The sequence below is a fragment of the Hibiscus syriacus genome, unplaced genomic scaffold, assembly GCF_006381635.1.
Source record: "Hibiscus syriacus cultivar Baekdansim isolate YM2019G1 unplaced genomic scaffold, ASM638163v2 tig00111996_pilon, whole genome shotgun sequence".
Classification (NCBI taxonomy): Eukaryota; Viridiplantae; Streptophyta; class Magnoliopsida; order Malvales; family Malvaceae; genus Hibiscus; species Hibiscus syriacus.
The window spans coordinates 1,297,654-1,312,737 of NW_024063233.1; the positions used below are offsets into that span (position 1 = coordinate 1,297,654).

Consider the following 15,084-nt stretch of genomic DNA (forward strand, 5'->3'; position numbering starts at 1 on the left):
ACCTAAAATTTTAATAAACACTCAACTACTCACACAAAACAAGCATAATTCTCTTTTAAGAGGGTCTATGTTAGATTTTAACCTACTTCATCTAATTAGAAAAATAATAAAAGAATAATTAAGTAAAATGTGAAACAATAATTTTAAAATACCACATCAACATCATCGTTAACTTTTTAATAGTGGCTATCAAAGAAAGAAACAAAATATAATATTAAGTATGCTTTTGACAAAAAAATAATTAGATGAAAAAAACGGAAATAAAATAATACGTGAGTGACAAAATAAATTATTTATCATTTTTAATTATAGATAATTTATAATTTTAAATATGAGTAAAAGAGACTCTAAGTAGAGTCCCCTCTTACTCATGTTTAGGGTTATAGATACGAATATATTTGACCGTAAGTTAAACAAACCACAAAAATGTTAGTAAATTTTAACATCTAATTTGTTTAAATAAATTTATTTTTGATAGCATTGACTTTGACTTAGCCATGGCGTCTTTTTCTTTTTATTATTGTATTTTATATTGGTAGCTTGTCAATTAGGATCAATCTTCAAAACTCGTAAAGCGTGTCCAAAGACTCAGCCGTCACGATTAAGAAGGTCACAGACAATTAAGAATGCACCACGTCAAAGTTGGTGTCCTCCAATCACTCCCCTACTCACGGATGGTTTTGCTATACCACAATTATTTTAAGATTAATTTAAAATATTATTATAACCAATTTAAAAGATTATACAAATTTATGGTATTTTTTGTTGTAACTAAAAATATTATGTTATGATGGTTTTAGGATTTATAATCGAAAATATTATATAATTTATAATAATTTTGATTTCAACAAAAAATATTATAAAAAATATAATATTTTCAGTTTAACCTAAAATTTTACCTTATTTAACTTTAAAAGTTAGACTCTTATTAATATTTGATATAACCTGGTTTTATTGTTTTTCAACCTTACATTAACAACTTGTATTTTAGACTCTACCCCTATTCACCATTTACCTTTGTTATTACTAGTGGCTGACATAAGTGGTGGGCATGTGTCCACCCTTTGAAACTAAATATTTTTATGTTAGTTATTTATTTTATTGATAATATTTATTTAAAATTTTATTTATATTTATCTCATGCAAAAAAATTGTATTAATAATATAAAAACGTCCATCCTCAAAAATATTTTTAGATTTGTCACTACCAAATAGGATAAAAATTTATTAGGATAGAAAATAAACATATTTTAAAAATTTTATTAAATAAAATATAAATATATTGACTATATTATAAATAAGACAAAATATAAATAAACAATATTGTCAGTTATATTAGGATAGAAAATAAACGCATCTTAAATAATTTATCAAAATAAAATATTAATATATTAAAAATATAATAAATATAAATAAAAAGTATTGTTAGTTATATTATGATAGAAAATAAACACATTGTAAATAATTGATCAAACTAATAAAATAAATGGTTGTCCCTTGTTCCCATATGTAATGGGGTAAGGGGATGTAAGATAGTAGGCTGCTCCCAACACTAGGTTGAGAGTTGTGCAGCTTCCGTAGGAGACCTCCAAAGTAGGAAATGCCCTCCATAGGACTCGATCCCACGATCTCAAGGTTAAGAACTTTGTACTCTACCAACGGAGCAGGATGGTCATTCTTATTTAAACTATTTAATAAATAAATATAAATATGTTTTTCAATTTTCATTGGCTCAAGTCAAAGAATGTGACAATGTCCATTTTTCTTTTTTTTGCAAGTTGTGTTTAATTAAATAAATAAAATTAATAATTAGCGCTTGATTACAATAAAATGATTTTCCAAATAGAGATTCCTCACTTCTCATTGGAGTTACCAAAATATATACATCTATATGTAAATATATCTAATCTGACACGCCCGTTATTCAAACTTTATATATATATATATACACACATAGTAAGGCCTTTGATCCAGCAACAGCAGCCAAAAGGTTTTGTTTTTCCCTGAAAACAAAGTTTGAGCTAGAAATGGAGAATTTGATGGGATTGTTAAGAATTCATGTACAAAGAGGGGTGAATCTGGCTGTCAGAGATGTTGTAAGCAGCGATCCTTACGTTGTTATCAAGATGGGAAAACAGGTACTTTCTGGGTTTTATCTGTTTTTCGTAGATTCTTGCCTTTTACTTTCTGGGAAAATTCCAAGTCTATCCTAGAAAAATTGTGGATCCACCACTGTTTCTAATTCACTAATCTGTTTGGAAATTGAATTGTGTTGTAGAAATTGAAAACCCGCGTGGTAAAGAGGAATGTGAATCCAGAGTGGAACGACGACTTGACTCTCTCCGTCGTAGACCCAACTCTGCCGGTCAAGCTCGTAAGTATTTTTCATTAGTTGACCCGAGTGTTTCTCAAAATTTCTATTGATAATCTGTATTCATCTTTAGGTTTTTATAAGTTGAACCCTTTTTGAAAGGAATTCGTTCTTAGTTGTGATGATATGAATATTGGCAGGCAGTGTATGATAGAGATACATTTGTGGATGATAAGATGGGGGATGCAGAGTTCGAGATTGGGGCATTATTAAACGCAGTGAAGATGCGTCTGCAGGGTCTTCCCGATGGAACAATAATCAGCAAGGTTCAGCCAAGCAGGCAGAACTGTCTGTCTCAAGAGAGTTGCATCGTTTGGAGCAATCGGAAAGTTGTACAAGACATGTTCTTGAGGCTCAGAAACGTCGAGACTGGTGAAGTTGAGCTTCAGTTGGAATGGATTGATGTTCCTGGTTCTAGAGGGATTTAGTTACCTACTTTAAATTTCATTTTTATTCTCTCTAAAATATGGGTGAATATATATGCCAAGGAAAAGGATTTTGGCTGAATTTATTGTCTTAGTCATTGCTTTACGTAGTTTTGCTAAAATTATCAAAGTTTTCTAATAAGTTACTTAAATTGTTTGTGGTGATTATAAGATAATATTTGTTCAGAAATTTTTATTGATCATTGAGAACGTATAAATATTTTATAGAGACAGCTGCTCAAATCCAATATATATAAGAAGAATAGCACTCACTTTAACAATTAAAATGGTTTAATGGGTTTATCAGAGAATAAGAGCTGGTGTAGCTGAAGTTGGTCTGTTGCGTGTAGCTGAAGTTGGTGCTGAAAGCTTGTGAAGTTTGTTAGAGCTGTTATCAAAGCTGTTAAGCTTGCCAGCTAGGCTAGCAGTCAGTTCTAGTTTTACCTATATAAACTTGCCATTGTATTATTAAAAGAAGTGAATGAGAATATACATTTGTTATACTTGTTGTGAGTTTCTTAACATGGTATCTTTCACCAAAGATCCTGGAGCTTGCTTGGCTGCGTTCTGTGGGGTGTGTTTCGGCTATTGTATTTGCCCTTTCGTGTGTGTGCTTCGTTCGTGGCTTCTTCCAGTAGTGTCAGAATGTTTACTAATAAGAAGGTGAACGTGGTTCTTGACGAGATGAACTTCCTTTTATGGAAACAACAAGTTCTTCTAACTGTAAGGAGTCATCTCCTCGAATGATTGCTTATCGGTGCGATGCAACCTGTAACACCCTTTTCTCGTATACGTCCCCGTACACGAGTCACAGATGTCACATGACTTAAAACATTTGCATACTTGAAAACCAGTAAAATTTTGTTTCTTTAAGTAAATTGTTTAATAATATATTTTATAAAACGTTCTTCAACTGCATATATATAAAATAACGTTTAAAATCCATCAAACAGTAATTTAAGTTCAACGTAATATAATACTCAACCAAATACCATGTATTTTATTAGAGCATCAAAACATATCTATGTACATGACAACTAGTAATATCAAAATAAACATCTAGAGATGTCACTGTTACTGATGAGGCAATCCTTGACATATGATATCATTTGCACTCCTTACTCTTATTATACTCGATTACCTATGCGTGAAACCATCACACGCTAAGTATTCACTTAGTGAGGCATAGTAATATAAATGAGGTGTAACCAAAACATATCATAAAATATCAAAATATATCATAAAATATCAAAATATGAATTTAATCGTATAAATTATAATAATACATAAAATTGTTTTGGTAAACCAAGTTTCTTTCACATAACTTGTGAAATAATATTTAGTATGCCCAACATACCCATCAATCAGTATTTTCCAAAATCTCCATTTATTGCCCAATGTATGCCAAATGAGAATACAATGTACATGAGTTACACATAAGTGACAAACAAAAACATAGGTTCTGTAGTGACAACAACACTATACTAATATAACGAAATGGTAATTCACAAACTCATTATGAATATACTGAACACACATAGTGCCGAAAGTATACAAAGTACTGATACAAAAAAACAACATATGCATTAAACAAAATCGATCGATAACCATCATACACAAAGCATGTCGAAATGCACCTACAATTCTCAATGCACATACAATAGGCCTTTAAATCAAATTCATAGATTAAACTTTTCTTCGATAGCTGTTAAAATAATATAAAAGTTCATCCATCTATTTTAGGGCAGTTTATACTCTAAAATTATTTGAAAAATCATTTTCATAAACTTTATGAAAATACTTAAAAATACGGTAAAACATGCTTTTATAAAAACATTCGAGGTTGACTCATTGCAAGTCGTCCTCATATCATATAAGTACATAATAAATATACTCACCTGGTATGACTCACTATTATACTTTATTATCGAAATCCAATTGTTCTTGAACTTTTTTTCTTGCCTTTCGATTTGCTCGTATCACGAATTTGATCACGATCTACACAAGCATCCATAATCACACATACAATTATAAAATACAATGTTAGTATCCTTACTAACATTTATACACAATAATAATAGTCAAAAGTAATATTATTTTCGAATTCTTTTAAAATCATCTTAATTTTTCCTTTTTATTCATAATGGGCCATTGTCATAAATTCTCTAAATTCAAGCCAACTAAGCCCTATAATTTTAAGCATTTAATTTCCATCCCAATACTTCAATAATGTCATTTTAACCATTTAATCCACTAACTTTCTCAATGTTTACCATTTAGCACTCAAACTTTGTCAACTTTCCAAAATAGCTAAATTTCACATTCTAACTTCAATTTCAGCCATAAAACAGTAATTTCCAGCATATTACAACTATTATTGAACAATTATACAACAACCCACAACTTTTTCATAATTACCAATTTGGTCCCCCAACTTTCACAAAAATTATAGATTGGCCCAAAAAATTTTCTAAGGCTTTTAGAACATTCCAAATATCATTTATAAGCCATTGAAATTTTTCTACAATTTTTCCCTTCATCTTCCTCAAGTCCTAATGGTTTATGTACCCAAGACTAGAGTTTTCATGATTTTCACTTGATTCAAGAATGAAAACAACCCCTATTCAACACTTCAAGACCTCCAGAATCAAAACCCTAACTTAATTTCATCAAAATACATCTTTCCCCTAAAGTTAGGGTTTGGATGAAATCAACATAGGCTTATATAGCCATGTACAAGTGATTTTAATCAACAATCATGCTTGTATATGATTCTACAACCTCAAAAACATCAAAATCCTTCATCAATTTCATAAACCTAATGTGAACATAAACCATAAAATATGGGATCTTTGAACACAAGCAAGATTAGCTTGCAATATTTGTACCAAATGATAGCATTTTTCGCGTAGAACTATTTTCTATTTCACGACATAATCTAAAATCCAAAGGAAATTGCTCAAATTTTGAAAAGAAAAATTTGCTTACCTTAGGTCATGGGGAGCACGAAATGGAGCTGAAAAATGGCCTAAGTTTCATGAAATTTTCATTTTAATTTAACATTTATTTAAGCTTAAATAAATAAAATATTAATTTAATGAAAAATATCCATTTTGCCATTAATGGAACTTGATAATTACCATCCAAACAAGCCACATAAACCTTATCATCTTTCAAAAGTCAAAGATAAACAAATTATTTTACCTTTTCCAATTATACCAACTTTCCAAAAATTACAATTTTGCCACTTTAATATAACGGTCAAAATTAAACATGGAAATAAATCTTCCAATCCAATGGTCCATATTATTTTCCATCATTTTTAAGTCTAATTTATCATCCTTCAATTTTTCCCAAAATTTCTATGCGATCCGATTTACCGATTTCTTACAAGACTTTAACCATTTTTAGTTTTCAACATAAATTTTGGATAAAGAATATGATTTCAATAAAATCTCAAAAGTAAACTATCTATTTATGGAATAATATTTTTTGGGAAAATTACAACTTAGGTCCCTATACTTTTACCATTTTTATCATTTGGCCACTAAACTTTCAAAAATTACATTTTAGTCTCTAACCAAAATTTGGGGTATTACAAATCTCCCCCTTATGAAAAATGCGTCCTCAAATTTTAGTACATAAATAATGTGAAGAGGTACGTATATTGTTTTTTTATGTCATATTCTTTTTCCCCGGTCGCTTACTCGATTTTATGATTCCGCCAAAGAACTTTGACCAAATGAATTATCTTGTCTTGAAGTTATATTACTTATCAAGCCAAAATCTCAATCGATTGCTCTTCATAGGTCAAATCTGGTTGAATCTCTATATTCTGCGGTGTGATAATGTGCGATGGATCTGGTCGATACTTCTTGAGCATCGACGGATGAAAAATATTATGGATCTTGTCCATTTCCGGAGGTAAAGCTAATTGATAAGCTACTGGTCTGACTTTTTTAAAAATCTCATATGTTCTAATGAATCTCGGACTCAACTTTCCTTCGCGTCCAAACCGCAATACTTTCTTCCAATGTGATACATTGAGAAATGCCTTATCACCCACTTGATATTCAATCTCTTTTCTCTTTAGGTATGCATAAGAATTTTGTTGATCAAAATCTATCTTGAATGATCCCCACTTTATCTTTTATTTCTTTCATCAAATTTAGGCTAACTAGATCTCGATTTTTTATCTCGAACCAATTTAATAGTGTTCGACACTTTCTCCTATAAAGTACTTTATATAAAGCCATCTTGATGCTCGAATGATAGTTGTTGCTATAACCAACTTCTTCTAAAGGAAAATACTTTTCTAATGGTCCCTTGAATTCGATCACACATGCCCTTAGCATATCCTCCAATATCTGAATGGTCCGTTTTGACTTACAATCCGTCTGTGAGTGATAAGCCTTTTTGAAATTCAATCGAGTACCCAAGGCCTCATGCAATGAATTCCATAATCTCGAAGTAAACCTTGGATCTCTACCAGATACAATCAACACAAGCACTCTATGTATCTGATCTATCTCTTTTATGTATAACTCATTATATTTATCCATCGAATAATCTATTTGTACTAGAATAAAATGAGTTGTCCTTGTTAATCTATCAACAGTCACCCAAATTGATTATTTCTTGTTAGATGTCAAAGGTAGCCCTGTAACAAAGTCCATAATGACTCGTTCCCACTTCCATTTGGGAATGGATATTAGTTGTAGCAAACCAGAAGGCACTTGATGTTCAACTTTCACTTATTGGCATATTAGGCACTATGCCACAATTTCTGTGATAGCTCTTTTCATACCAGGCGACCTATATCGGCTCTCTATGTCCTGATACATCTTATATCCGTCTGGATGCATAGTCAATGGACTATAATGTGCCTCAAAAAGAATATTTTTCTTCAGATCTTCATTAATCGGAATGCAAAGTTTTCCACTATAATATAAGCCTCCGTCAGTACTGACTTCAAAGTCTTCAGTCTCATTTTTTTTTGCCCAACTTGTGCAATTTTTACCAAACATTTTTCATCTTTTGCTTGCATCTCTTTTATCTGGTCCAAAAGAATCAGCTTTAACTTTAACTCAGCAATCAAGACAATGTATTCCTTTAAAGATAAACTTGCATCCAAAGCTCACAAAGTTGTAAAAGTTTTTCGGCTACGTGCATCAGCCACCACATTAGCCTTTCCTGGATGATAGTCAAAGATCACATCATAATCCTTTAAAAGCTCTATCTATCTTCTATGTATCAGGTTCAGCTCTTTTTGAGTCAACATGTACTTTAGGATTTTATGATCTATATAAATTTAGCACCACTCACCATACAAATAATGACACCAAATATTTAAAGAAAACACAACCGCTGCCAACTCTAATTCATGCATCGGGTAATTCCTCTCATGAGTCTTTAACTACCTCGAGGAGTAGACCATAACTTTACCTTCTTACATAAGCACACATCTCAAGCTTTTATGAGATGCATCCCTAAAAACCACATAATATTTACCCAACTCAAGTTATACAAGCACTGATACCTCTGTTAAAACCTTATTTAGCGTTTCAAAACTCTTTTGGCACTTCTCTGTCAAAACAAAAGACATATCTTTCCTTAAAATCTTGGTTAGCGGTAATGCTATCATCGAAACGTTCTTCACAAACCTTCGATAGTAACCAACAAGTCCCAAGAAACTCCAAACTTTTGAGATGTTCTTTGGGGTTTCCAATCCACTATAGAATGAATTTTCTTGGGGTCTACCGTTATGCCATATGTCGAAACAACATGGCCAAGAAAAACAACTTCTCTCAACCAGAATTCACATTTCTACAGCTTGACGTACTACTTTTCTCACAAAGAGTCACCAAAATTTGATTCAAACAAAGCTGGAACACTCGATTAATCAAATAATCAAATCCATAAATACTACAAGAGCATTAGTCAAACTGAATGGTATCACCACAACTCGTTGTGTCCATACCTCATCCGAAAAGCTGCCTTAGGAATATCCTTTTCTTTAATCTTCAATTGATGGTATCCAGACCGAAAATCAATCTTAGAGAACACCACTGCACATTCCAATTGATCATGCATACCATCAATCCTCAGAAGTATATACTTATTCTTATTGTCTTTTTATTCAATTCTCGATAATCTATGCATAATCATATATATTCATCTTTCTTTTCGCCAACAGCACAGGTACCCCTAAGGTGAAACACTCGATATGATAAAAACCTTGATCAAGCAACTCTTGTAACTGAGCCTTTAGTTCTCTTAACTCGGTCGGATCCATTCGATACGGAACCATAGAAACAAGCCCAATACCCTGATAACCATCAATCTTAAATTTCACCTTTAGATCCAGAGGTAACCTAGGTAATTCAGCTGGAAAAAAAACACCTGGAAATTCCCGAACTGTGGGAATATCATACAATCTTACTTCAGATACTTGAATATCTATCAAATTAGCTAGAAAAACTAAACATCCTTACGACAACATTTTCTTCTCAATCATTGTTGATATCACATTGGGTGGTGATTTTGCTTGTTCACCAATAACTATAATTTCCAAATCCTCCGCATCTTTCTAAAATAATCATTTCTTGCGACAATAAACTCAACCATAATTTGAAAAGAAAAATTTTCTTACCTTAGGTCATGGGGAGCACGAAATGGAGCTGAAAAATGGCCTAAGTTTCATGTAATTTCATGTTAATTTAACCTTTATTTAAGCTTAAATGAATAAAATATTCATTTAATGAAAAATGTCCATTTTTCCATTAATGAAACTTGATAATTACCATCCAACCAAGCCACATCAACCTTATCATCTTTCAAAAGTCAAAGATGAGCAAATTATTTTACCCTTTTCCAATTTTACCAAGAACCTTTCCAAAAATTGCTATCTTGCCACTTTAATCCAACGATCCAAATTAAACATGGAAATAAATCTTCAAATACAATGGTCCATATTATTTTCCATCATTTTAACATGTGAAAATAATATTTTAAGCCTAATTTATCATCCTTCAATTTTTCTCGAAATTTTTATTCAATCTGATTTACTAATTTCTTACCGGACTTTAACAATTTCTAGTTTTCAACATAAATTTCGGTTCAAGAATATGGTTTCAATAAAAGCCCACTATCAAGTGTAAACTATCTATTTATGGAAAAAATTATTTTTGGGAAAATTATAACTTAGGTCTCTAAACTTTTCCCAGTTTTATATTTTTCCATTAAACTTTCAAAACTTGCATTTTGGTCACTAACTAAAATTTGGGTTATATACAGCCCCCGCCTAATATGGTTGCTGATGAAAATGGAGCATTGATCTCTAATGAAGCGTATGAGGATTTTGTTGCTCAAGATAATGTAGTGGTCTTTTGGCTATTGTCTACCATTACTGCTCACTTGTTGCCTCAATTTGTTAGTTCTGAAACAATTGTTTTTTGGAGTACGATACTTTAGTTCTTTTCTAATAGATCTACAAATTATATTATGAATAGGGGTGTTTAAATAATCGAACTAATTTGGTTAACCGACCGAACCGAATTAGTTCGGTTCGGTTACCGAATTAGTTAGGTCGGTTAACGGTTAAGAAAATTTTTAGAATTCGGTTAACGGTTAATTAGGTTCGAATTCGGTTAATTAACCGAAATTAAATTTTAATTATTAAATATATTATATATAACATATGGGCTCAACCCAAACCATTTAAAACCCAATTAATAATTTAAGATCCAATAACTTTTAAACCTAAATCAATATTAATTAATTAAAAATTATATATATTTTATTATATTATAAATTAATTGTAAAAACTATTTTTTTAATTAAAAAATGTTATATATATTATATATAACATATGGGCTAAGCCCAAACTATTTAAAACCCAATTAATAATTTAAGATCCAATAACTTTATAAATCAATATTAATTAATTAAAAAAATTATCTGAAATTTTTATTTTATAATTATATATTATAATGAAGCGTATGAGGATTTTGTTGCTCAAGATAATGTAGTGGTCTTTTGGCTATTGTCTACCATTAGTTCTCACTTGTTGCCTCAATTTGTTAGTTCTGAAACAATTGTTTTTTGGAGTATGATACTTTAGTTCTTTTCTAATAGATCTACAACTTATATTATGAATAGGGGTGTTCAAATAACCGAACTAATTTGGTTAACCGACCGAACCGAATTAGTTCGGTTAATTCGGTTCGGTTACCGAATTAGTTCGGTCGGTTAACGGTTAAGAAACGTTTTAGAATTCGGTTAACGGTTAATTCGGTTCGAATTCGGTTAATTAACCGAATTAACCGAAATTAAATTTTAAATATTAAATATATTATATATAACATATGGGCTCAACCCAAACCATTTAAAACCCAATTAATAATTTAAGATTCAATAACTTTTAAACCTAAATCAATATTAATTAATTAAAAAAATTATATAAATTTTTTATTTTATAATTATATATTATTTAAATTAATTGTAAACTATTTTTTAATTAAAAAAATATTATATATATTATATATAACATATGGGCTAAGCCCAAACTATTTAAAACCCAATTAATAATTTAAGATCCAATAACTTTTAAACATAAATCAATATTAATTAATTAAAAAAATTATCTGAAATTTTTATTTTATAATTATATATTATTTAAATTAATAATAAACTTTTTTTTGAATTAAAAAACATTTATTTTTTATATAAATTAGAAAATTTTTATAAAAAATCGGTTAATTCGAAAATTAACCGAATTAACAGAAATTTATTCAGTTCAATTAATATTTTTGAAAAAAAATCGGTTCAGTTAACGGTTAAAGAAAAAAAAAGTTCGGTTAATTTGGTTATGGTTAATTCAGTTCGGTTTTAACCGAATGAACAGCCCTAATTATGAACTTGCACTATAAGTTGCAGTCTCTTAAGAAGGGAGATGATAGAATACGGGTGTTTCTCACTAGGGTTAAAGAAATTTGAGATGCCTTGGCATCGTGTGGCAATCTTGTTCCTGTTGTGGATCATATTTCCAGTATTCTCAAAGGGATTCCAAGGGATTATCAACCATTCATGCTCGTCATAACATCTTTTGGTGGTTCTCTTCCCTTAGATAAAATTTACACTATGTTTGTTGATGCTGAAACACAGCTTGTTGGATTTGCTTCTCAAGAGGAGAGTGGTATTTCCAGTGCTCATGTTGCTCGTGGTGCTGTGGTTGGTCTTGATGGTGGTGGCTAGCTTCATCCGCAATGATCTTATTCTGGTGGTCGTTATGGGGGTCGTGGTCGAGGGAAGCCACATGTCAAGTGTCAAATTTGTTCACCAGTTTAATGAGACATTCACCGGTGTTGCTGATGATGTTGATCAGTTTCGTTCTAAGCATGATTCAACTAATGCTCATGTTGTGATTAGTGACACTTCTAGTTGTGATTGCTTCCATGCTAAGAAGTGCGATGAGTTACCTTTAGCCCATGTAGATCTTGCTTATGCGTATAATCTGTGGATGATAGATTCAGGTGCCACGCACCATGTCACGCCTAAGTCTAAAAATGTTACTCCTCAGGCTGATCACTTTGGTCCAGTTAATTTAGTTGTGGGTAATGGTGTTTCATTGAAGGTTAATATGGTTGGTATTTTTTTGTTACCTTTTTCTTCTCGACATTTATTCTTCAATGATCTTCTGTATGTGCCTGGTGTAACGAACAATTTTCTTTCAATTTTAAAGTGTGCTAGGGACAATAGAGTTTAATTTGAGTTTCACTCAAATGCATGTTATGTTTGTGATAGCTCTACGACTGAGGTGCTGCTTGCAGGGAAGGTTAAAGATGGTCTATATGTGTTTTTAAAAAATTGCTCACCAGCTGTTTGTAATAAAGCGCATGCTAATTTTGCTAATGCTCGTGACTCTAGCTTAGATGATGTATGGCATAGACAACTGGGTCATGCCAGTTATAATACTTTAGTCACAGCTTATAAGGCCATTGATGTAAAACTTCCTTCGAATGTTAATGAAAAATGTGATGCTTGTTGCATTGGCAAAAGTCATAAGTTGTTGTTTCCTTCTTCTAGAGGTCATGCTCATGTTGCTTCTAGAGGATTTAATTATTACTTAACATTTGTTGATGCATATTCTAGGCACACTTGGATTTATTTTCTGCAAAACAAATCTCAGGTTATTTTAGTGTTTCGATTGTTTTAAAAACTGATTGTTAATTAGTTTGGGGTTTCTATTAAAGTAGTTCAGAGTGATTGGGGTGGAGAATATAAAAGCTTGTTCCCGGTTTTGCTATAGGATGGCATTGTGCATCGTCTTAGAAGTCCTCACACTTCTTAGCAGAATGGTGTTGTGGAGAGGAAGCATAGGCATGTCATTGAACTTTCTTTAGTTTTATTTGCTCAAGCCTCTATGCTTGTGCAATATTGGTTCTATGCAGCCATGACTGCAATTTATACTATTAATCGATTACCAACTAAAGTGTTAGGAGGAATATCACCGTGTGAGCATCTTATTGGGAAGAAATCAAATTGTATAGCAATGAAAGTGTTTGTTTGCAAGTGGTTTCCTCATTTAAGGCAATTTCAAACACATAAGCTTGAGTTTCGATCTCAAGTGTGGACGTTTCTAGGTTATAGCCCTCAACACAAAGGATATCTTTTTCTTGCCTCGAGTGGGAGAGTTTATGTGTCTCGTCATCTAGTTTTTGAAGAATTTGTTTTTTCCATTTGCAAGTTTGTCTAACAAGTCTCTTGCAGCAGGTATAGTTGACTTTTCTACAAATGAATTAGCTGAACTATAAGTTGTAGCTGATATTTCAAGGTTACGGGCAATAACTACTCATCTTGATTTTTCAGTGACTGATCTAAGTGCTGCTGAGTCTAGTGATACACTACAAAGGTCTGTCAAGGTTGAGTTAGCCAGTTCTGAGTCAGCACCTGTAGTGGCTGGTGAACATTTGTCTTTAGTTGAGTTTAATGAAGTATTGTCTTCTAATAACCAGAAAATTGTTCAAGTTGTTGATGCTGTCATCAATATGCCTGAGCATTTAGTTACATTTACACCTGCAATGAATAGTCACCTTATGCTTACGAGGAGCAAGTGTGGCATTTTTAAGCCTAAAGCATTTGCTTGTGGAACCTGTTAATGTGTATGATGCGTTGTGGTATTCCAACTGGAAAACAACAGTTCATGTTGAGTTTGATGCTTTGCAGTGAAAAGGCACGTGGACTATGATGAAGTTACCCCTTGGACAATCAATTGTGGGGTGTAAATGTCTTTTTAAACTGAAAATGAATCCAAATGGTTCGATTCATCGCTACAAGGCTCGATTGGTTGCTAAAGCGTTCTCTCTAGTTTCAATGAGACATTTAGTCCGGTGGTTAAGTTTGTTACACTTCATGTTGTCTTGTCGCTTGTTCTAGATCGGCAGTGGCAACTGCGTCAGGTTGACATTAATAATGTGTTTTTAAATGGAGAGTTGCATGAGGAAGTGTATATGCAACAACCTCCAGGGTTCAAAAAATATACTGAGGATGGCAGTCAACTTGTGTGTAAATTGCACAAGGCATTATATGGACTGCGTCAGGCACCTCGTAATTGGCATGATCGGTCAAAGCAATGTTTACTTTAGTTAGGGTTTGTTGAATCTAGGGATGATACATCACTGTTTATTCGCAATAACATGGGTGTTTTTACGTATATGTTAGTGTATGTTGATGATATTGTCATTACTGGAGCTTCAGATGTTGAGATTGATGATATAGTTCAATGATTGGCTGCTACTATCTCATTGAAGGACCATGGAGAACTTGGATACTTCTTGGTATTGAAGTTAAGAAATGTGGTGAGTCTCTTTTTTCAAAGTCAACGCAAGTTTATACTTGAGCTTTTGATGAAAGCTAATATGGATACAACAAATTATGTGGTAACACCTATGACACTAACCAAGCTTTCACAAGATGCTGGTGATTTACTCTGTGATACTAAGGAATATCATAGTATTGTTAGAGCAATATTGTATGCTTGCCACACTCTCCTAGATATCACCTTCAGTGTAAATAAAGTTGCCCAATACATGTATGCCCCGTGTCAGGGTCATCTTCTTGCTGTAAACCAGATTCTTCACTATCTTGTTGGCACACTTGATTATGGATTAATGTTGTCTCCCTATGGTGTGGATGTGAAGGTGACAACATTTACTAATGCAGATTGGGGTGGTAGTCCTGATGATCGAATATCAATATCAGGATATTGTGTTTTTGTAGGCAAAAACT

At 32.1% G+C, this 15,084-nt stretch overlaps 1 protein-coding gene across 1 annotated transcript; it reads left to right on the top strand.

Annotated features, from left to right (window-relative positions):
* Positions 1-1,976: 1,976 nt before the first annotated feature.
* Positions 1,977-2,875, top strand: LOC120173977 (protein C2-DOMAIN ABA-RELATED 1-like). Its single transcript, XM_039180993.1, has 3 exons — positions 1,977-2,138; positions 2,279-2,374; positions 2,512-2,875. Exons 1-3 carry the CDS (start codon positions 2,028-2,030, stop codon positions 2,797-2,799), a joined length of 495 nt encoding a protein of 164 aa, XP_039036924.1. The 5' UTR covers positions 1,977-2,027; the 3' UTR covers positions 2,800-2,875.
* The last annotated feature ends 12,209 nt before the right edge of the window (positions 2,876-15,084 follow it).

Coding starts and splice junctions, on each gene's coding strand:
- LOC120173977 (XM_039180993.1), top strand. CDS start 2,028: ATGGAGAATTTGATGGGATTGTTAAGAATTCATGTACAAAGAGGGGTG. Junction 2,139..2,278: donor TTATCAAGATGGGAAAACAG/GTACTTTCTGGG, acceptor ATTGTGTTGTAG/AAATTGAAAACCCGCGTGGT. Junction 2,375..2,511: donor CAACTCTGCCGGTCAAGCTC/GTAAGTATTTTT, acceptor GAATATTGGCAG/GCAGTGTATGATAGAGATAC.